Source organism: Branchiostoma lanceolatum, chromosome 17, assembly GCF_035083965.1.
Source record: "Branchiostoma lanceolatum isolate klBraLanc5 chromosome 17, klBraLanc5.hap2, whole genome shotgun sequence".
NCBI lineage: Eukaryota > Metazoa > Chordata > Leptocardii > Amphioxiformes > Branchiostomatidae > Branchiostoma > Branchiostoma lanceolatum.
Genome location: NC_089738.1, coordinates 2277101 through 2302568, shown reverse-complemented (window position 1 = coordinate 2302568; position 25468 = coordinate 2277101). Strand labels below are relative to the sequence as shown.

At 40.0% G+C, this 25468-nt stretch overlaps 2 protein-coding genes across 2 annotated transcripts in view; one reads left to right on the top strand and one right to left on the bottom strand.

The window, feature by feature from the left end:
• The first annotated feature begins 70 nt into the window (after positions 1–70).
• LOC136423290 (sacsin-like) lies at positions 71–2431 on the top strand. The gene has a single exon (XM_066411412.1). The coding sequence runs from the start codon at positions 71–73 to the stop codon at positions 2429–2431; it is 2361 nt and encodes a 786-aa protein (XP_066267509.1).
• Positions 2432–5897: 3466 nt separating this feature from the next.
• LOC136423630 (ras-related protein Rap-2c-like) overlaps positions 5898–25468 on the bottom strand; it is a 31532-nt gene continuing 11961 nt past the window's right edge. Inside the window, exon 3 of the mRNA XM_066411876.1 lies at positions 5898–10218. The gene's annotated coding sequence lies outside the window, so the exon portion shown is untranslated. The remainder of the gene's footprint in view (positions 10219–25468) is intronic.

Sequence of the window (25468 nt, the reverse complement as noted above, 5' to 3'; positions counted from 1 at the left end):
CCAGCAAAAAGTCACGGAAACGGAAGACGGTGCAAACTCGCCCACAGCCTGCAAAAGTCTTTGGGAAGTGATGCGGAAAGTCTACGCTTTCCTTTGTAAGGCAACATCTGATGATGCTTCGCTGAAGGAAATATTAGTGAACGTGCCATGTATAGTGGTGGAAAACGGTAGAAGGCTTGTTCGACCGGAGCAAATTGCTATCAATCTCGAGGCAGACGACGAGATTCGGCCATACCTCTATAGTATGCCAATGGAGCTTGGGGAATACAACAAGTTGTTTGTCTCTTTAGGGGCACCAGAGAAACCAACGCCAATGCAATACGTGAAGGTTCTCGAAGAGTTCTATGCTTTGTCTAGAGGTGAACCGCTGGACCCGAATGAGAAGGTGGGAACACACAGGGCAGTTTATGGAATGTTCCATAGCTTGAGACCTGAGTCGCTAATCAACTTTGGAGGAGGGCGACCATCGCAAACACGAGACATCGAGGATGCTTTGCAAGACGTACTGTGCCTGTACCTCCCTAGCCGGAAGAAAAGGCTGCAAAAGTCTACCGACCTTGTATTCGACGATACACCACATTTCATAAACAGGGTTAAGGAAGGCTTCCACTATCCCATCTTAGTTCCCCTGAAGGATTGCCACTTATTTGATGATGAGCAGGAACTGATCAGTCGGCTCCCGACTCAACTGAGGCCCAAGTATCTGAGCTCCCTTGTACAGGAACAACTTTGTGACGGAGATGAGCAAACGGCTTGTGTAATGGGCAATAATTGCGTACTGGAGTCTAAGTTGACATCATTGCTCTTGAGCACGCACTTTTCCCAGGCCATAGTCCGTCTGTGCAAACATACCCACGGCGATCTTTGTGACGAAAAGAAGGTCGCCGATACAGTTGGGAAGTTCGTGTCGACTGTTAAAGTCTGCTGCAAACAACACCTGACGTCACACCTTGTGTACACGGAGTCCCATGAGCAAATCAAAGGCAGTGATGGCAAGTCCTTCTGTTTCATTGAAGACAATACATTGTACGTGGCACACACTGACTCAACGTCTAAACGCTTCCAATGGAAACTAACGAGGGTAATCAATAACGGCCTAGGGCGACCTCTCGCGGACCTTCTACCCCTTATGTTTGTCCTGACTGTGGACGACCCATCTGACATTTCAAGGGAATTAGACATGGCCGACATAAAACGTTATACTTCGGGTCAGCAAAATGACTCCTCCCTTCCAACTCTCGGCACTCCCATTCCAGAAATGTATCATCACCTGCTAAAGAGCAACCCGGCTCACTTCTTCACACCAGGCGACTATGTGGGTTTTGAGGTGTACGACCCAGACGAGTCAGATTCGGAAGAGGAATACACCATGTCGTTCCTGTATGCACAAGTCATTAAAGAAGCGTCGACAGATACCGAACTCAAGTTTGGCCTAGGCAGGAAATACGTTATCAATGTCGGACACACTAAAACAGTGAGTGCAGCAGACCTCTACAAGTTTTGCCGCCCCAATGTAGCGGGTCCGCTCGTTCTGTATGAAGGAGAGACGGACGAGGAAGGGACTTCGACAGTCAAACCACCTCAGAGTCTTGAAGATGCAATGGAAGAGGTGAGCAACATCTTGGAGGAAGCGTGGAAGCTGCCAGAAAAGGAGAGAAAGAAGGTTGTGCGACGCCTCTATCTCCAATGGCACCCGGACAAGAATCCTGACAGCATCGAGCTGGCCACTGAAGTGTGCAAACACATCCAAGCGGAACTCAGCAGGCTTGAGAAGGGCCTTCCTAGAAAGTCCAGAGGAGAGGGAGGGTCTGCAAGCGGAGGCTTTGATTTCGGAGAAAGCAGCTTCAGCAGCTCCTTCAATCGGTGGAACTCCCATGCCAGATTCCATAGCCAACAGAGGGAGCGATTCTACGAACACTACCGAGGTGATGACTTCAGCGGGTGGCGCACCGGGTCTGGCCAGTGGGTTCCCCCCAGGTCCGATGGAGACGGCTTCCCTAACCCACGGGAGGCGGCCCGCTGGCACCGCCAGGCAACAGCAGACCTACAGGCTGCCAGGGACAGCCTCAGCGGTCCTGGCTCCTCCTTCGAGTGGACGTGTCTGATGTGTCACCAGGCAGTTGAGAAGGCTCTAAAATCTGTGCAGCTGGGCAAGTGCGGCAAGTACGAGATGATCCACCAAATAGGAGGCATGGCTAGGGTACTGGAGGCCAGTTGCAGGGGTGAATTGGTTGGTGTCGGCGACGCCGCGATGGAACTGTCGTCTATCGGGTCCTACCTCGGCTGTGATGACGTGTACCTGAGGGCCCGCTATCCCAACTTTCACCCGGCCCCGGGGGTACCTAACGACATGTTCACCTGCCAGCACGCCGAGCGCGCCATTCATCTGGCTCATACTATACTGGACATGACACAGAAAGTATTAAGCTAACAAACCTACAAGAGACACTTAAAGTAGTCCAAATGTTCATCTGCGCTGCCAGCACGCTGAAAAAGCCATTCATCTAGCTCAGACTATACTGGACATGACACAGAAAGTACTGAACTAAAGAACCTACAAAAAAGCACAGAAAGTAGTCCTGATGTTCTAATCAAGGAGAAACGTTTACCTGCCAGCACGCCGAAACAGCCTTTTATCTCGCTCAGACCATACTGGACATGACACAAAAAGCACTGAACTAATAAACCTACCAGAGACACGGAAAGTAGTCCAGATGTTCTACTACTTAAAGTAACAAACCACAGAAATCGTACAAGTTTTGTTTTGGGTATTGTACCCCTAAGAGTTGATACATTTCATGAGAGACATATGTCAGCGTCAGAAAGAATTATGCATACAATCAATATGACAAGTGATCTTGTAGAAGCTGTCTAAATGTAGAGTTGTTGGAAACTTTAGAATTAATGTGTTACCAGTAAAGCTCTCTAAAGCTTATGTTAGGAGTCATAGAGTTTAGCTTTAGATAAGAATGTCAGTTTTAGCTGTTTCTTTGTTTACATTCAAAGTATATTCCCGTATATTTTGATTCTGGCTATCTTGCTACGAGTATGTTTTTGATGATGGATGTAACGGATTGACCGAAGTTTGCATTTCCACAGAGAATCTTGTTATAGTTGTTTGATAAATGGATAAGCTGTGTGACTTAAACATAGAGCATCATGAGCAATATGCAGGTCAATTGTGAGGGGAAAATCAGAAAGCATATTTATGCTATATGCTTTGCATTATAAGCAGCAGCCGTTGTCTCACAACACGTACTGATTGATTGTGCTGCAGCTGATCACTTGTCAACAAGTATTCTGGAAACCGTGTTTATTTACAACATTTATTAGCGGTAGCAACAGAAGCAAGATAGCTTGCATTATATACATCTGAATTTAGTTGTGAAAACGTTTGATTAAACTGATTGTCCGTATCATTTTGTATGTGTTTCTTCGAATACGTCCTCGCATTCAATAAGAAAGTGACTAATTATTTGATACCAACGGAATATGGTTTAAATGTGTTTCGCGGTGAAACATCCAATGGTAAACATTCCCGTATGTTTCGCAGCAACAGCACGGTTGTTCGGAGTTCCCTGCTTGGACAACGTTCATTTGTTTCACCACGAAACTACGAGTGTTAAACGTTGACTACAACATTACTACATTGCCGCCATGTCCCTCACTCCACCCTAGAGGTTTTACCTTCTGTGCTACGACACTCTCTGTGAAATTGCCATACACCGGTACAGGGAAAAGTGTGATACAAGGATGTTTGCATTTTTAAAGTCCTGACAAAAGTCACTCGGACAGATCAATACTTTGAGATGGTTTAAAAAAACGACCACTTTCTTCAAATATTTCAGACTTAAACTGCAAGAAAGTACATGAACAATAAGCTGGAACAGTTTCTCACAATTTTGGTGAGGAGGGATATTTTGCTTCTTAGCCTCGAACCAAAGTATGATAGTAATCTTTTGAACGATGAGCAGGCAAAAGCTTTCGATTCTTTGCAAACCATCAATTCTAATGAAACGTTATTTCCTCTGTACGATCCAGAGGGTTAGTCCATCACATAATTTTAAAGATAGATATCACTAACTAAAAGAAGAAGATATTGATGAATGTACAATGTACCCTAGAAATGTCATGAATGAAGATAACATACTCTAATGTTACATTAAGAAACGTTTCATGTAGCGTGTGCATTACCCGAAAAACATTCTTTACCTGATGGAAATTCATATTCCTTGTGTAATTTAAGAAACCATTGCTATAAGCTCCACATGTATTTACGCATTTACAGCTGTTGATAGCATACTAGTAAAGGACCAACGTCTGTTGGCATCTTCGAAAGAAAATGTACTGTTGTGCATTATAATCGTTTTGAGAGTCACTGAAAAGATGCAGCTGTCAAAATGGAAGTTCAGCTCGCGCGACGCACCCAAGGGGAGCGAGCCTAAGGAGGATCGCAACAAGATCGACAACCCCGGCCCTTTTCAGGGCCACTCACATATCCCAGAAAGATCTACATCATGATTCTGCCACACTTACGTCAGAAATACAGTTACACATCACAAGTCGCCCCCCCCCCACATACCTTATATAATAAGCATATACAGACAAACCAATCAGGCGAATTACGCGTAGATTCTTTATTGATAAAAACATTATCTTCTTCAAAAGTGAACAGACACACTTAAAACTATATCTCCATTTTTCATGGAGATACAAACTGGGGTGTGCTCCCTTAAAGCCCCACCTAACGGCTGAAATATCACTGCAGGTAGGCAAATATTGCTGCATGATCAAATGGACTGGATAGGGGTCCTCACTGACACCTGCAGGCGATTTAGATATATTACATACCGTGATGCTAAGACTTGCTTATCGAACTCAAAGCATTGTTGAAAGCTATAAGAGAGTTTCAATATCTTGCATTAATAAGCATGGTACATGTGAAGGCTGCTTAGGAAATCCCCTAGCCCCTTTAGATCAGAATGGTTTTGATCCACTCACACCAGACAGGAAGGACCCCTACTCTTTTCAATAAGTGTGGTGGGTTCTTTGAAATGCAAACATGGGAACCTTCATCATCACAAAATTTGACAAATCAGATTTATTTTTCTCAAGGAGGTCAACCACAAAATTATGTGAAGTGTAACAGTTACTGGTAGGATACAAATGTGCGGTCAAACCTGCCCAAGAAGACCACCGATAAAATCTGGTCTTGGTGGCCACTATGGACAGGATTCTGAATTAATGCTTGTGTGAATCGGGAAAAAAATTTAAGGGATAACCAAAAAGTGGCCATACTGGCCAGGTGGTCCTTCTATAGAGGTGGTCTCTTGTATGGCTTTGATTGTATGCAATCTAGTTACCTAACTACATGATATGGTTGGTGGGCACTATATGGTTGGTGGGCACTACCTTTTGCATGACTTTAGGTCATGTTGATTTGATTATATGGATGACATTCGTGTGCACATCAATTTTCGACAAAAAAAAGAGAAGTTTTCGGCCATGCTGGGAATCTTAGAAAGAAAAGTGAAAAAATACATGCTTTCTGTTGCAAAAAAAATTTTTTTTGGAAAACGGATACTAATGTTGCAGAATGCCAATTCCAAAGTCAAAGAGCAAAAATGAAGAATCTATATTGTGGCATACTGTACTCTGTATTTAGTTTTGTTCACATAGATTTCATAATCAACTTTATTTTGTGAAACTTATTTTAAAATCAGTTTTTGGGGTTCACAGAGGACGTCATTCATATAATGAAATCAACATGGCCTTACTGACAGTAGTGGAAATTGTAGTTATCTGCCACATTCTACATGTAAGACAGTGTAGTAATAAAATAAATCAACTTACTAAGGTACAACTCTCACAAATGATCAACACAGACACAAGAAAAATTTGTTGTCATTTTTCAATGATTTTTCTATTTCTACAAAATTGTTAGAAATGATAAGAGGATAAAATAGGTATGAAACAACTGTGCTATATGTACATAAACAAGCCTGAACCTTAATGACAAATAAACAGGACAAGCGTACCTGTATATTATGTATGCGGAACAATTTTGCTACAAGATGTATTGTGTGTACACTGGTATGTAACAATAACAGACTCGGTACTCTCAGAATCACACTATATATAGTCTGGTCTGGGCTAAGTAATGGTAACATGTCAATCTTTCCTTTTAAAAACATGTGGTTATGTCATTGCAATGGGACATTTTGAAATCTTTTTCATAACCACCTGCATATGCGTGAAAAATGATTCAGGGAGAGGCCACTTTTACATGGGGGAGAAAAAGTTCAAATCTCAACATAATCTAATATGACACATTAACAATCCCTACCTATCTAAAACCTAAATCGTTCACAGAATTACAATATGGTATGTAGGATATAAAACAGCTTAGTCATTGACAGCAAGTTTGTAACTTAAACAGTAAATATACATAAAAGAGCCCTATGCTAAAACAGAACCTGTCCACCCCTGCATACTGTAAGGTAATGGTATAACCTGGGTTTGGAAGTGTCATGTGATGATGTTTACAATCACTAAAATTTTCACACATTTACATATTTCCCAATTAGTTTGTCATTATGTGCAGCTGAATGGAAGTCCAAGATTCATGAATATAGAAAAATGTGCGATCATCAGAGTAAAATATGATACCAACATTTGCATGATTATATATTCTGTATACATAACAACATGCACTGGCTCTTAACAAAAAAATCTACATTAAACTTAAAACCTTTGCTCAAACTATAGGATATACTAGTAGATATATATGTATAAAAACATTTAAACTAAATCTAGTCAATACAGAACAAACAAACATGCATGCAAAGTACCTCAGTCTCAACATACATATTTTGAAGCAACAGAATTCATTAACATATAAAACCAAATTACGTTTAGCAAGTGCCAAGTTATCATGTAAACATTACCAAAAGTCAGCTAAAAGCATTGTCATAGCACTTCCTGTTTTACATGGCTGACCAAAATTGCAAACTACAAAAATATGAGTTCAGCTATCAACAGTTATGTTATTGAATAAGAAACAAAGTGTATGTTCAAGTTGTCATCTAGTTCATGACTCCACAAACTTCACACAGTTCATTTGTCTCCTGTTTGACAACAAAAATGTCCAGATTTCAACATTTTAAGGTTTGCTCAAATTCCTCCAATAGTTCCCTCATATTCACATGAATTTCCATGTCTAAACTTCATGCACGTACAGATTTTACTCTTAAAGACGTGTGACATCACACCTTTTATAATAAGATACATCTTAATCCATTTCTTAATACTATTTGGGGAAAAATAGATTCTACACTTCCTCTTGCTGTTAATCATTAGTACAGTGCATAATCATCATCGTGATGTGAATTTGAGAAGTCAGCAAGGAGTCCTTTGGTGTAGAGGTGATGTCAATTTTGCATTTTTCTTTCATTAAAAATGGGGGCGGGGCAACAATTTGGTTTGGAAGATATCGGTTATAGCACAGTGGTCTAGGGATAGGGGCCCTGGAAGTGAGACCAAGAATTAAAGGAGAGTGTCCTCTTTCATGGGAATAGAATAGTGGTGCTGCAGTAAATGGTTTTCCATCTGAACAAAAACAGCTTCATGTTTTTAACCTTTATCACACCAGGCTACTGGTGTACAGGCACCAAGTAGACCCTGAGGGCATCTGTAGGCTGTGGAGGGTTAACACCATAGCCAAACATCTCAATGACCACAGCATCTGTCTGTGGATGTGTTGAAACATGGGGAGATTTACATCAGTGCCTGGTGCATACCGGCAGTAAAACGTCGGAAACGGTCTTCCCCGAGACATGTCCATCTCTCAATATCAACCTCCCATCTACGAACCCTGCTTCTGTCCACAATCCCATTTCTGGGACGATGCGGACGCCGGTTTTACGGTACTTTGTGATTTTCTGTCCCCCATAAAAGGTGCCATTTTGTGCTGACGGCGAGGGAGAAACAATCTTAGGGGGTGTCAGTGACAGATAGTCCTCAGTTTAATGTCCGCAGCAGACATTAACATGGCCACAGCCACACAGATTCATCTGGAGTTTAATGGGGCTCAACTGGAGGGACTCTTAATGCCTTCTTCTGTGAGCACTAATGAAGGGATTCTGAGCTGAATGAAAAGTAAAATGGGCCCAAAACCCAGCAGATTCATTCATGGCACAGGATGAAATGGAAAAGGTCACACTAAAAGACCCTGTGGATCAGGTTGGGACATTGATTTTTGGTTTCACTGTATGACTAAGACATGTACAGGTACAAGGTCCTTTGGACTATGGACTTTTCCTTCCACAAAGAGAAATATTTTCTTTCAAAGGTAAAGATTCACTCTTGTTTATCATCCATTTCAGAACTGGGTATATAATTTTTGACCCAAAATTCTTTCTGTGCACCTGAATTTTCAAGTGCACCTATTATTCCCCAAAATGAATTTGGAGTCCTGGCCCAGTTCTTACAATGATGAGGTCTGTACATGTGATCAATACTGTATTGATGGGTAACAATTACAGGTAGAGAGAGGCAGGTTCAGTCCCAGGGATGGTACAGATAAGGTGCCCCCCTGGGGATATATTAAACACCTCATTACTGAACCAGAAGGTCCCCTTTTCCAGGGGAGGTCAGACATAATGTGAAGGGCCCCTGCAGACATGTCCCAACATGTTTGGGGTTTTCTGACAGCAGACATTTATTTTCTCATCATACCTTTCTTTTCCGAACATAAGCGTTTTGAAAAATTCAGGACTCCTTTTTTTCATGGTACGTGTACTTGTGGAAATTGTTAAATTCCGCTCGATAAATTTGATCTCACTTGTGTGAGTTGTTTCAATAACGTTGGAAATAGTGCCTATAAATTTGTGGACAGATGCCATTTTCAGACTCAAGTCCCTGTGACTCCAAGGTACAATCAAATGTTAAAATGCAGCACATCATATGAAAAAAGGAGGAATATTGAACAGACCTTGATACTGGCAAACCCTTTCAGACCCCTTCAATCTTGATCAAGATGCCCTTGCTGTGTGTCGGATCCATCATTAAGGCAACCCCTTTGCTCCCGCCATTACCGTGCGATTACTTGCCCTCCCGCTTTTACTACCACATAAATCACAAACCTCCCATCCCTTTATATCTCACACCACCTGCCTGGTAAAAAACATGCCAAATTCTTCAAATTCACCCTTTTCGCAAAAAACAATTTGTTCTTTCCAATATGTAGCATGGAATTTCTCCAGTAGGTCAAACTGGTAATGGAAGGAAGAAACCCGACATGGCTCAGAATCCTGGTCATAAATCTTACACGGACTGATAACAGCAGAGGATGGGAATCTTGGACAGGAGGCTGGGAGTGTTCATACCTTCCTCGTAACTCATGCCAAATGTTGTACCACTTAGAAGATTAAACATTTCTGCGTTATTCTCGAAATCGTATACAAACAACATTGTACTATAGAGGGAACACGTAAAACTCCCTGTCACTATGTAGAATGTGAATTGTTGAAGGAAATAGATATGTGTCAATCATTTCCTCCATGGTAGAGTACATGTACAGGTTCTACTGTAGACACATGAAAGGGGTGACTTCAGAAAAATTAAGGCCACTGCTCGGCATTTTGCTTTGCTGTGCTAAAAGGAAGACATCGACTTGCCATCGGTATTTCACAACAATTCATTTCAATCTGTACAGTGTATCCTGATCATCCCTATATCTCCAAAGTGGACTCTTCTAAAAGTGAAACATTTCTGAGCAAATATTATACAAACTTAGTCCAAAACATTTCATTGGTAAAGGGTTCTCAATTGTCATTGGCTGTTCGAACCCCTCTACGAAAATAGTGTAGTCCACATTTGTGTGAAGAGAGTCCTTACGTTAGGCCACTGAACTCTGTACAGAGGGGTGTTCACAATGGCTGCAGATTTGAGAGACTGTGTTTCAGTCATTCCTGTACACAATACAAACTTGTCCCCTGGATTTCCATAAACCCAGGACAACAATACAAGACATTGTCATTTAGTATAATACAAGTACAAACTGCCCCAGGTCCGCCGTGGCCTGATTCAGGAAGGTTTGCTATGTTGGGCTCTGGGTGGGCTCTTCTGCATTGCATCATGGGAAGCAGCCACCTCCAAATGTCTTGTGCACAAACAGGCATAGAAAGATGTCTTTCGTCCAATTGTCTCTGTACAAATCTGAAATACACAAGAACTGCTGTTAGAAAAAAAATCTGTATTTTCTAATCTTACATATTTTCATTGAGGAATGGGCAAAAAGCAGTGTTTATGAGATGTTCTCTCCATAAAAACAAAATATAAGACAGTAAATTGAGAAAAAAAAAATTTCAACATACACTGTACATAAAAATACAAGATGGATCATGGAAAAGTAAATGTAAACAAGTTGGTTTAAAATCAAGAAAATCTACCTGGACAGTCAATAAAAGAGTAAACAATATTGAAAATGTTATAGTTTATATCTGTGCTTGTTCAAGAACTGAACATATTATGTTAAAACGTTTACACCCATCACAGTTTGTTACTATAAAATTACAATTTTACAACATTTTGATAATCATTATGTACATGTGGATGAAGCTGTCCAGATTAAATAGTGCCAGAATTACATCATAAAGACATAATGGGAGTATCATATTTCAGTTTGGTGCCAGTTGTCCTGACCCTTGTCTAAAGCTGTCAGAATTACTGCAGTAAAACTGTTCCCTATGGGCCTACCTGGGTGATTATAGACAGAAGACATCAGATATACTTTCACAAAAACAGCCTACATTTATTACAAAATATCATTAAAGGAAACCCAAGCAATATTAGGACCCAAAAATCGGATTTTGACAGGCAATTTATTTTGTGATTTCTATACATGATAAGTTCAAGCAACACTATCACAATGTACATGTATAGCGACATCCATGATGCAAAAACATTACATCGTTGTGATATGACTTGTGAGAACTCACTAAAAATCGTCGCCAGGGTTTTTGTAGGCTCTCAAAACTAAGGGGATCATCATAAGGCATATTTTTGCGTGGTTTTAAAATGCTCAAAGTATGAAGTTATTACGAAAATATGCTAAACAGTGTTAGTAAATGTCACTAGCAAAAAGATTACAGCATTTTTGTTATTTCCATTTTTTGGCCCTAATATTGCTTTGGTTGCCTTTAACACCAGTTTGAACTGATATGCACAGTTTTCATAATTTCATGAATTTTTTCATTCCATTCTCAAAGTGTCAATGACACAAAAATGACGGCATCAGCGGTAATTTTTAGTCCACAGACTGATGGGAAGTTAATGAGGAAACTATTTCCTCCTGTCACAGGAATGATCATCAGGATTGCAATGAAAGTCTGATGCAAATTTCATTACATGCCATGACGGAGGATTGTGTGAGATATGGGAGTGAGAGAAATCAGCGCATCAATCATGTGTGACTGTCAGGGATCTAGTTCAGCAGAATTGCTGCACAGGAATGGAGTTTTCTGTAGTCTCAGAGGTGCCTACGCACTCACACAAATTTGATGAAATCTGTACAGATTTTATGAAAAACACACAAATCTAATAAAAAACAGTAGCACGATCCACAAATCTTATAGAAAACACAGCCTTTTGATGCAATTTTTAAGCAAAATGCATAAAATAAAAAAATGCTATAGGCACCTTGCAAAATCAGAACAACTTGTAGTACATCTACAGTGTATGTCTTACAAGAGTGTTCAAGAACATGAATATTAGGATCTGTGAAAAAAGGGTAAAAAACAAAATATACGTAGATCTCTCTAAAGATTGAAATGTTGTTGTTTTTTTGGTTAAAAGCTTTACATGTCCAGACATATCCCTCCAATTTTCAAATCAGTGTATTCTACTATCTCTTGTCTTATCACAGAACAATAAAGGAGCTTAGAGATAAAGCTTATAAGCATACATCAAGGAATAAAAAAAGAAATAAAGGAACTTTATAATTTCATAAATTGTCAAACTTTAGTTTTATCTCGTTTTCCGAGTCCTGTCAGCTGAATAAGAACAGTTCTAAAGTGATTGTGTGCTGACCCAAAGAGTCTAGTGTGGAACTTATTGGAAGTCAAGCCCACCCTGGCTATGTATGTGCTGGGCACAGGCCCAAATTGGGTGCTTGGTATGATTTACAAACTGGCTGGATGGCAATTGGATATGGTGTGAGGATGAAAACTAGCGTCTGTTCAAGTGATATTCTCTCCACATACAATATTCACAGCATGCAGTTAAAGCTCGTAATATGCCTGACAACATTGAGCAAGTTGTGATGACTTCTCTAAAATGAACTTTTTCTTTGGCAATGACTTGATTATTGCCCTCTGTTCTGTTTAACAGTGATTGTCGTTCTAAGCAGTACCATACGTTAGCTGTGTCCACTCTTAAGGGCGTCAGAAAAAAAGCAACTGCTTTCAAATTAAGATCATAGTTTTGTACGATAAAGGTAAAGCAGTCATCCTCAACTTTCAAGAAGCTACATGTACTAGTAATGCAATACAGCTTTACTGGGGCTTGCGTTATCAGCCAAGCATACTGGGTCACCCCTACTCTTCTAGATAGGTGTGTTGGGTTCTTTTACATGCAGAGGTTTGATGCCTGATGCTTATGCCAACTAGACGTCCCCATCTGAAAGGACTAACACAACCCCTTGTATAATTCCTGAGTGGGCTTTAAATAGTACAGTACCTCTATCTCTTGATTCATAGAATTTGATACACATTACAAACTGGCAGGGTCGCTTACTGCTTGCACCACATGGGTATCAAACTAATGATAAATGTATATGGAGTGTGTTGTACATGCAGTAAAACATATACCTGCATGTACACACACCTACAGTGTACACATCTATCTCTACTTCCTGACTCTTGGTCCTGAGCAGGGCTGTATCCAGGACCCATCCCTCCGTTCTGAGACGGAAATTTGCTTGTTGGGACGGAAAAAAAAATTAATCCTGTCTGACCCAAAAATCTGAATGTCATGACATGAAATGTTGTTAAAGCTTAAAAAGACAGATTTAACAACGAAAATGTAAAAACATGGGCTCCCAAACACTGAGAGGGAAGGAAAAAATTTAACTCTGGAGACAGCCCTGGTCTTGAGCCAACTCTACCTGATTCCCTTCACTCCTAATGGCCTAGATGGTAATTGAAAGGCCTGACCGATGGGGCGGAAGTGGGAGAGGCAGACATATTTGTAACCAAAACTGAGTTCAGGTTTGTTACATCTTTCCCTACCTTCACACACGTTTGACCTTGTACCCTCCCCCCATCCCAGCTTCACACACATTTGACCTTGTACCCTCCCCCCATCCCAGCTTCACACACGTTTGACCTTGTAACCCCCCATCCCAGCTTCACACACGGTTCACCTTGTACCCTCACCCACCCCAGCTTCACACACGTTTGACCTTGTACACCCCGTTTGGCAGCTAATCTCTCCCCAACCAAGTACAGCACAGCTGTGATCATTGCAACAAGCGCTTTGAACAGTAAATCTTTACATCCATGGTCAGTAGGAGCCTGTTCAATAGACCTCTACTTAACAATACCAACAAGGGAGGGGCAATCAGCTGTGCAGCGTTACAATGATCTTCTACTTAATTGAATTGAATTGAAAAGTAACTGCATGGAAGTTTGTAAATTACTGAATATTGCAGCTACAGATATTAGTATAAAACTTATAAAACAACATTGCAAGATTTCAAGCAAAAAGTTGTCTCAGGAGAAGTTTTTTCACAGCTTTACTTCTATAAATATCTTGAAAAATTCAAGTCCAAATGTTATAAATACTGCAATCTTGTGGCTTGTAATGGTTATTGTGAGGATGTAGTGAGTGACTGATTACTGTACATGTAGTAAATACCTGATCATGAGGACACGTGACACAAAGTTGTCAAGCAAGGATCATACTTCTGTGCGACGTCGCACACATCATCAGCTAACATACAGTAATTGCTGATGTTAATACATCCAACCGACTCCTGACAAGCAACATTTTCAACTCCTGAGGCACCATTTGCTACTGATGAGGTCTATGATGAAAGTTGAAACCAACATGTACCCAACACTTTCCTTCCACTCCAAAGACCACTTGGCATATCTATACTACTAGCATACCAAACACATCATAACTTTTTCAGCTATGCTGTTCTTTACCAAACCAATCAATCAACTGACCAATCAACAAACAATTCTTCTTCCTAAGGTCTTCCTAAAGTCAAGGCATTCACTTAAAGTTGTGGTAATTCAATTTCACAGTAGGGAGAAAATGGAGTGTTCACAGCCATATAAGTTCACAATTGAAACAAGGTGGTTTTGCGTCCGGGATAGAGAGGTTATGAAAACGGCACTTTGTAGTATCTACATGTATATCAGCAAACCAAAAATCATAACTTTTTGAAACCAAAAATCATAACTTTTTGAAACCAAAAATTGTAACTTTTTGAAACCAAAAATCATAACTTTTTGAAACCAAAAATCATAACTTTTTGAAACCAAAAATCATAACTTTTTGAAACCAAATATCATAACTTTTTGAAACCAAAAATTGTAACTTTTTGAAACCAAAAATCATAACTTTTTGAAACCAAAAATCATAACTTTTTGAAACCAAAAATTATAACTTTTTGAAACCAAAAATCATAACTTTTTGAAACCAAAAATTTTAACTTTTTGAAACCAAAAATCATAACTTTTTGAAACCAAAAATTATAACTTTTTGAAACCAAAAATCATAACTTTTTGAAACCAAAAATTTTAACTTTTTGAAACCAAAAATCATAACTTTTTGAAACCAAAAATTATAACTTTTTGAAACCAAAAACCATAACTTTTTGAAACCAAAAACCATAACTTTTTGAAACCAAAAATCATAACTGTTTGAAACCAAAATTGTGACTTTTTGAAGCCAAAAATCATAACTTTTTAAACCAAAACTATAACTTTTGAAACCAAAAATCATAACTTTTTGAAACCAAAAATCATAACTTTTTGAAACCAAAAATTATAACTTTTTGAAACCAAAAATTATAACATTTTGAAACCAAAAATTAAAAAAAAACATTTATAAAACCAAATAGGCCAATTACTGAATGCTAATACAAACATACAAATGTGACCTGTCAAGTCATCTAGTCTGGGATAATCAAAGTACACAATTTACACGTCTGTCTGCTGTACCAATCTCACAGCTAATGCGGCATGTATGGATCGCAGGGGCAGAAAACCGGTGACAGCCACCCATGAAATTGCCAATTCTTCAGGAATGTCTTTACAATGATTCACACTAATTAGGGACTTGATTGTCTGCATTAGTCACTAACGGCAGGTGACGGTGCCGATACCTGTCATTCCACTGTCATCTTCAAGGGCAAACCGAGTACATTCTTTGTTTCACAAATGTACATTAATCACATAGAGGGGTGTACTCTTTTTGGGCAACTATGCCCACGCCAAATTTATTTGATGATTCTCGGATTTTTTCAGAAAAAAGCTGAAGCGACAGGGCGAAAAATTTTTTACTTTTTTTGCATCTAGTCTGGAGTGAAGATAAGGGTTTACATTAACATAAAGAATAACTAAGAATATTATTCAAGTTTCAGCTTTGTATGGCTCATTTTATGCAATGCACCCCTTTCTTTAATCTAGTGCTATAATTTCAGTAACAAAATTACCTTTTGCCATGTTATATATGGATTGATATTGAGAAGTGACTGAAAAATTATAACTTATGATAAAATGTGACCACACTTTTTAGGTATGTGCAGGCCTTTATAGTCTATTTTGGTGGCTATTGAGTTTTATAACAGTTACTGAACAAATAGTGAAGTTGAGTAAAAATTTGTGAATGGGAATAGCAACCCTTTTTTTTTTCAAAATGGGAAAAACAGGAGAGGCTATTTCGAAGAAGCAACAAAAATAATTGGTGTGGCCTAAACAAAACATGAAGATTTTCAAGAATTTCAAACTGAATTAAATGTTGTTATTTCTAGTTCATAATCCTGTAAGGAATCCTGTATATCTGCAAATAGTTATGATAAAGAAACAACAAATTCAAGTGTCGCCCTGATGATTTAAACAAAATATAGTTCTTACGTTGATGAAGGTTAGACATCCAGGTAATAAGATTCGCCAAAATAGTTACTCAAGCAACTGGCCAAAATTTTGAAACAGTCAGTCGTTTCAGATAGCATCCACTATCTTTCGTCAGTGACTAAGGAAAGATCTGGCAGATAAAAGTTTTTCTCTCTCTTACATGTTGTATCTATATTTGTATATATCTGATGATGCAGGGTCACAAGATGGCCTGGACACACGTCATGCTATTGTGACTCATTCTGCCTGATTACACAATAACGTTGGTATCATCAGGTGTAGGAGTACTGGCATTAATCATGACCTCACAACGCCGTGTGTTACCTCAACAGTCTACATACACTGTTGTCTTGAAAACTGCAATAAATCATATTTGAGATTGTTTGTTTGTTTGTTTGTTTGTATTGCATACCCGGTAAATCGCATGAAGGCGTAACATACCAGGATTGAACTGAAGAGTACAAGCTGCATATCCGACAGATTTATAAGATCCACACACACCGGGAAGGACCCCTACTCTTTTCGATAAGTGTGTTGGGTTCTTTAACGTGCTTGAGGTGTGGCTCTCCTCAAACACGGGACCTCCATTTAATGTCTTATCCGAGGCTCAGGGACGTCCTTAACCGAAGTTAGGTACTCATTTTCACCCAAGTAAAGTGGGGAAAGTCGTGTTAAGTGTCCTTCCCAAGGGCACAACGTCAACGGGTCAAATCAGGGAACCCCGGATTCGAACCCGGTATCTCTGGGTTCTGGGGCCAAACACCCTGCCACTACGCCACTGCGACGCCACGATTGGACTGGATGTATCCACAAAATACTGAATCTTAGACATTGTGACGTAGTAAGCAAATTGTCTGAAAATTGTTCAAGTAAAACATAATGTTATGTATGAGAATTGTACCTGTAAGTTACAATGGCTAGACGAATTCAAGCGATTCAGAAGAATACAGCCAACTTTACCAAAATAAAGCATCCACCCAAATTTCTAATTGTTACATTTGGTGCCTACCAGTACATGTACATAAACGTGCCTGATAGGCTGTAAAAGTCTTTTTGTGTCCAATATTGTCGAGCTCTTATGGCAGTAATTACTTTGTCTTCTTGTAACGATCTTGTCATCTTTATTGTGACAAATTTCTTTCTTCCATGCAGGAATTCAATTTGAAGATCATGAATTTCTGAGAACGTCGTAAAACAGTCCAGTTACGGTGCAGTCTCGGCGCTGAATCCATGGTAATAGTTGCAGACGTGGCCTTTCGGGCGCTTAAACAGCTCTTAAAGACGAATCCCCAGTTGCTTGTAATGTCTGTTGGTCCAAGGACAAGTCCATACCAATATTTTTCGAGATCTACTACATCTACATCATATAGAAAACAAACATTTGTTTATAAAAGCTATACTATAGTTTGATGAAACATGATGCAAGATGTATAATTGCAAGATTAACTCTGCGATAGCTAACACTCAGCACTCATTTTCAAACCCATCCCTCTCAGACTCTGGCAATTTGCTGTTAATTGGGACAGAGATAATAAAGATATTATCGTCGGGAGTCATCCGATCTCCAACGATTGCGCCATCGACCCCTGCCGATCGCACTATCGACTGGTTGCCCTTAATCCAATAGAAGTGGTGTAATATACAGCTTTTGTTATACCTGGGTAGAGCGTGACAGATTTGGACAGTTTTTCCTTATTGATCCAAGTTGATACAGTTTGACCCTGAGGAGGCTGTCTCTGTGGCAGTGCTGCGTTACGCCGTACATAAATTCATGTTCAGGCCCAGGTCTGGATTCAGGTCCAGAGGTTCAGGTTCAAGTCCGGACTTACTGTAATTCTTATTTCTTTCACTGTAACTTTATGTTGAACGTTCACTGTTTTCACGGTCACCTCTGTACCATGAACTTATCATCCCAGTGAATTGATTGATTCACACATCTGTTCTGTAAATCACTTGCTGCCACCATGAAGTTAAAGTTCAGTGAAAATGTCTATTTTCCCTACACCGTGAAATTTTGCTATCGTGAACATAAAGTAAATTACAGTATGAATCCTGAACCTATGGCAAATGTGTGCAAGAAATATTTTTTCGGTTACATGTAAAAATGCATGTTGGCATACATTTTACACGCAATTTGAAACATATACTAGATAATATATAGTTAGTAGTCCACACATTATGAGTTTTTACATCTTAAGTCCAGTTCCGGTCCAGTGTGCTGGTATGCAGCACTACTTACAGCCACTGAAAGTGATGAAGGTCCACGTGGTTTCTTTTCATTTGCAAAAGGATAACATCTTAGGGTTGTATGGAAGGCACGGGAACAAGATGACATCCAAGACTGACAGGTTTAAAAAAACATATCATTTTTGTACAGACAACTGAAACTTTAAAATGCATATCTTTTCATCTGTATCTAAGTAAGAGTTTCTTGGGGAACTCAATAATTACCCATATACAAAAATTCAAACAAATCCATATAGGTGTGAACACACAAATACAACCAAAAACAGTACCCCTGCTGGAGGTGACCCTGCTTCTTGGAGGTAAATATGGGAACAATGTTATAGAACCAAGACACATTCCTATCCTTTGGGAATACTTGTACATCTTAAAAGCTTCTTCAATTTTCCGAGAATCCGAGGAAATAATTGCATCTAATGAAGCCACAAACGTCCACCAGAATACATGAAGTGTGGGGGTATAATCTCATTAGGTGGTATAATGGGCAGGGATAAAAACTAGGCCCACCCCAAACTATCATAAGACATTAGTGTCTGAAGGGAAGGAAAACATCTGACCCTTTAAAATCATTCACGGTAGTACAAAAGGCAAAAGCCTACTCTCCAAGCAGAGCTAGAGTTTCGGCTGGTTTTTGACGTGTTTTTAGGCGTTTTTGTCATGCCTTCTACTTTGTCATCGTTTTTGTTGTGTCGCCAACCCAAGCTCTGCAGGCAGACGGAAGCTTCAATGCCTAATAAACCTAATCACTCCAACACATTACAAGCGTTTCACAAGTAAGTGCGAAGCGTGCCCGGCCAGGCACGGGATTCCCTCCCCACGCGCCACAGAATTTCCGGCCCAGTTTCACCAAGGACATAATCCTCTAGTAATAATCCTCGGTCAATCGGTCGTGGCCATGTTTTCATGCCATGTTCTTACGCTTCCCCTACTCGTTGGCTAACTGCAATTACTTTAGTAGCTCAACGTGCAGTCAAAGACATCTGGAGTTTACAAAGTCTCCGCGATACTCAACTACGATCCAGGCCATTTGGGCCGTCGTACCAGAAGACGATATACAGCCCGAAATAGCCATAGATTCTCTCATTTTTAATCCCCACTTCGAAAATGCAATGCTGTAGTGGGAGGATATCGTAGAATCTCAAAAAGTCTCTAAACTACTACCCACAAATAACGTTACATACAAAACAGTCAGGACGCCCATGATGTTGGAAAGTCGCTTCAATGTCCGTCAACAAATGACTTGCCTATCGTGACCGCACTTCATTTACACCACCCAAAAACCATCAAAGAACGAATCACACAAAAATCTGTACAATCCTCTGGTGTCATTTGGGGATTTTTAAGTCTCTGTTGGTAGAACTCCGTCGCCCATTTCGCTGTTGTTGTTGAAAAGTTCCGTCCAATCTGAAAACAGCAAGCGGCGGCATTGGTAACCGCATGTAACGTAAACAAGGTACGTGTTCCCGTTCATAATGCATACGATGCCTTAGATAATGATAATAATAATTTCTAGTAATGCAGTTCAAGTTTATACGTAATACACATTTATTTCATACGTCTTGTTCATGCATCATTGTATTTTTCTTGTGAGGTATCCAATGGAAATGAACGTTATGATGCTATCAATGATCATACTGGCGTGGGATCGTGGACAACAGCCTGTCGCATGAATAGGGCAGTCAGCGGGGGACCGGCGCGGCCCGGTGAATGCCGCTCTACACTTGCCGGATGTGTGATAATCCGGGGCAGTAAAATTCTTACCACTAATGATTATCTAATGGTTCTCGGGGAGGAGTACTGTCACCTTTCTTCAATGGAAGTAAATAGGTTTGCCCCGCCCCGAGGTCAGTGCCTGCAGAGCTTGGGTTGGCGACACAACAAAAACGATGACAAAGTAGAAGGCATAACAAAAACGCCTAAAAACACGTCAAAAACCAGCCGAAACCCTAGCTCTGCTTGGAGAGTAGCAAAAGCCATGGCATAACAAGTTCTTATATTTGACCTACATCACATGTGTATATAGTCAAACTGGCCTGTACATACTATAATTATTTTGTCAAGATTTGAAAACTGCAATTACATGTTGTGAATATGCAGGGGACGGGAATCCCTAGTCTTGTACATGTATGGAGGGGGGATGCAAACTGGGACTGGCTTAGCCGAAATTTTGTTACTGAACTGCATAGTGAAACTTCCGATTCTCTATCTAATCTCAGACTAGCAAACCCAACAGGACACAGCTGACCTAGAACTATACTTGCTGGGCAATCGGGTACATGACCCTTGTCACATAAGGTCGTATTTAATTACAGGGTCATAATTCACAACCATAACGACAAACAAGCCTTCACATTTGAAGTGATATCAACTGACCGTCAGATAGATATTTTTCCTGTTAGAGTGAATCTATTGGTTCAGCAGTAGAGGCGCTGATATTGCGCTGCATACGAGATGCGGTGCTTACTGATGAATTAGTTATGAAGGGTGTGATCAGTTTACAGAACCTGTAGCATGGGGAATTCCCATACAAAATTCAACCACACCCAGAAATGTTGCCAAGTCAGATTCAGCTGGAAAAATGACTATTAAAGGCAACCGAAGCAATATTATTATATATATATATATAAAAAATGGAAATAAAATAAAAACTGAAATCTTTATTGTAGTGACATTTACTTACACTGTCTAGCACATTTGTGTAATAACTTCATACTTTGAGCATTTTAAAACTGTCCCGAAAATGCCATACGATGATCCCCTTAGTTTCGTGAACCTACAAAAACCCTGGCGACGATTTTCAGTGAGTTCTCACATTACAACAAAATCATAAATATATGTGCATCATGGACGTTGCTATACATTATGACGGTGTTGTTTGAACTAATCATGTATAGAAATGACTAAATAAATTGACTTTAAAAGTCTGATTTTCGGGCCCTAATATTGCTTGGGTTGCCTTTAAAACATGTCACCATAAAACTAGAGTTATCTCATAAAACTAGCAGACAGCGACCTATTTCATAAAATTAAAGCTTATCATAAAACTAGACTTATTTTGTGAAAGTAGATCTATTTCATAAAACAATACCCATTTCATAGCAACATAATATATCTATTGTCGTTTCCCCAAATGCCAATTTTAAATTCAGGGCTACCAACATCACATTTTCATTATCAGACAAATAACTCACTGTACAGTACAAAGGTGTCTGATACCTTTTAAAGTAGGCCCAATTTATACACAGCATTTCTAGATATCTGGACTGCAGATATCTGCCAGGCGACATGATGTCGGGATGCATTTATACACACGACAGGAAGTACTGCAGGACACCCGTGGAGTTGGAATGCAGTAGTGATACATCGTGATAAATTTGTGTTTCAAGCTAGAAGTCTGCTTCCAAAAGTGCTTTCAATGACATCTGTCAACTTGTTAGAATCCCAAAGATATGTTTGATGGCCTGATTTTACCGATTATTACTGTAAGAAATTGTTTCCTCTGGATTCGCCTGTAAGGCACTGTAAAATTACTTAATACTCCATGGGAAGTTTTTATAAATCCCCTTACTAGTAAAGATGATGGTACAGTTGCCATAGCTAACATCAAAATGGGTCACTTGATGTCCACAAGTCTGCTAATTAGCCTGAAACCTGTCCTTCAGATATCTGGGACCCGACACATTTTGTTTATACTTGGGCTGAAGCTGTCGGGGACTCCCGCTGAGTTGTCGGGCGAACGCTTCAGAGTGGTCGGCTGAAATTTTCCCGACATCTAAAAAAACCCTCATTAAGACCATAAAATTCCTGTTTAGACACAGAAAAAAGCTGTCGCCTGGCAGATATCTACAGTCCAGATATCTAGAAAAGCCGTGTGTAAGTTGGGCCGTAGTCAGCTAAAACTTTTAACATACGGCCACCCCCAGGCACTTGGTAATAAAAGGGTTATAGAAAAAAACTTATACCACTTTCTGTGCTTCAATACGAAGGAAGAAAGGAAGGTTTATACGACATAAGTAGAGCATGTCCATCTCTGGAACACCTGGTAATTGTAACATGTAGTGATGGAAGTATACATGCTTAGGATTACTACATGTACCGTCATTACTTTTGTCATCACTTACAAAAGTGACATATCCCACACCTATAACAGATGGTAATTTCACAATGGTGAGCAGAATGTGAAAACAACGATCCTTACTACGTACCATAACTATCTTAATGTATACTTGAGGAGCAGGTTTCTAATACTTTGCAACTAAAGCTTGAGAAAGATTTACATTTGTGGAATTGGTAAGTAATATGCTATCCATAGTATTTTCTGTCGGAATTGTAAAATAATGTTGGATTTGGGATTTTTTTGTTGGTTGGGCCATGGGCCTGAAGGTTTTCACAAAGACTTAGGCGCACTTTAGACCTGCAATGTTATAAGGTCGTACGATCATCGTCGTAGGCGACGGTTTTCTTTAGACACACGGTCAGGAAATATCATGGGACCCCCGCGGCACAGAATTCCATTGATGTGCGCGTGTGACTCAAAGTGAACTCTTGCGCTCAAATTCAAAATGGCGGGGGAACCGCTTGTTTTCGTCAAAAGATGAAGCTTTTACTGACTTTGCAACAACTGTTGCCCTGCAGATGAGACGTTGAGAACGGTGCTCAACAAAAGCTGGTACAGAGACGGACGGGATTTAACCCGAGTTCGTGGCCGCCGCCAGGGATGTCCCGGGGATCGAGGAATAGGGGCATACTAGAGAAGTAGCCACTGGTAGCAGCTCGTCGCGCCGGAATAACCGGTTTCGGATGAGAAAAATATGTTTCCATTGCTAACTACATGCATATTAACAAAGAAAACGATAGAAACTTTCCTTCCCGGACAGGAAACAGCACGCTGTAGGCTTATTAGCATATCACCCACTTCCGTCGCCGGCGACGATTCTTCTTTAGACGAGAAAAACACAGCCACAGGCCCCCCCGCTGAACGTCGTGCGACTGGGTCCGAGGTGGTCGCACGACATTTCGAGGATTTCCCGTTTATTGCCGTCGTACGATTGTTTTGATCGTCTTTAGACGGCCAAAAAATACCGTCGCCGGCGACGTCGCCCACGACGATGATCGCACGACTCTAAAATGTCGTAGGTGTAAAGAGGCCCTTAAAAAAATCATCTATGCGAAGGGTAACAATGAAATGTTTTTACATTTTGTTGTTGGTTGGCTTTGGGGCATGAATGTTTTCCAAGAAGCCTTTTGAAAATAACATGAAACTTATGGAAAGTGTAACAATGAAATGTTTTTGAATTTTGTTGTTGGTTGGCTTTGGGGCATGAATGTTTTCCACGAAACCTTTTAAAAATATCATCTATGCGAAGAGTAAGAATGAAATGTTTTTGAATTTTTTTGTTGGTTGGCTTTGGGACCTGGTTTTCCACAAAGGCTTTAAAACAGGACTTTTATGGATGGATCCAGGAGTGAGCCTGGAGGTACAGGTATGCATACCAGTAACAACTCATGATGGATGGGGTCTGATTACATCATAGGCCCCAGGCCACTTACATGTCATCATGTCTTCCCAGGTCTTAGGGCTAGGGGATGAAAAGCATATATCCTTGTCTCTGAGATAACGGCTGTGTGTGAGAAACACAGTAACAGATGTGCATGGGAACATTTTGAAAAGATTTTGGACTGTTCCACAATACTGTAATTCAGCAAAATGTCACAGTGTAAGGAAAATAGACAGTTTCGCTGAACATTTACATCACAGTGGCGACAAGTGATTTACAGAACAGACGAGTGAAGGAATCATAAATAGATGGCCATCGCTAAAAATGATGACTGAAATTCCTTCCCTTCATTTTCCCATTTGTTCCGAGCCTTACTGTCTATCTGACATTGCTGGATACTACTTGCTACTTACTACCACTCACTAAAAACCTGAAGACAAGACAAACAGGTATCAACTCAGCAGAAAATGCTGATTATACAGTATCTCCCCCAGATGGCCATCTCTAAAAATGATGACTAAATTCCTTCCTGCCATATTTCCATTTGTTCCAAGCCTTTCTGCCTTTCCTGACATTCTGAGATTGCTGGATAATTGGTAGTCAAGCAAACTAACCTCATCACTTGCTAAAGAGCTGAAGACAAGACAAACTCAGGTATCAACTCAGCAGAAAATGCTGATTACACCGTATCCTCTTCAGATGGTTATCTCTAAAAATGATGACTAAGATCAGGGTGCGAAATACTTTTTTGAGCCAGGTTGCCAATGTTGCAACCTAGGGCAAATGCTAGGTTGCACATCCAAATTTCAGGTTGCTCCAGCAACATTCACTGATTTCTTCAAATTAAGCTCGTATGTAGCGCATAATACTACTAATATTTCAAAATATAAATTAAATAGTATTTTTTTCCCATTGACCTAATAAAATCTTGTTTAGCTGAGGGCAGTATGTTTTAGTCTTTTTCAGCTCAAATTCCACGATCTATGAAGGGTTTTGGATGGTTTGAAACGAAAAAGTGTTGATTTTTTTATTTCAATTGAAGATTTACCGAATTTTATGAGAGTGACACTGTGTTTTTGTGAGCTTCCAGGGCTCCGATTGAGATCTTTGGCTCAAAATATAAGGTTGCACACTGTGCTACCTGGGTTTGGAATTAACTTGCACCAACCGAAATCTTGTTGCACTGTGCAACGTGCAACCAGGTATTTTGCACCCTGAAGATTCCTTCCATTTTCATTTCCATTTGTTCCCAGCCTTACTGCTTTTTCTGACATTCTGAGATTGCTGGATAATTGGTAGTCAAGCAAACTAACCTCATCACTTGCTAGTTGCTACAGAGCTGAAGACAAGACAAACAAGTATCAACTTGGCAGAATATGCTGATTACACCGTATCCTCCTCAGATAGTTATCTCTAAAAATGATGACTAAGACTCCTTCCTGTCATAGTTCCATTTGTTCCGAGCCTTACTGTCAGTTCTGCCTTTTCTGGCATTCTGAGATTGCTGGATAATTGGCATGGTAGTCAAACAAAATTTGTTTTGAGCCTTTGTTTCCTTTCTGCCTTTTTTTTACTTTC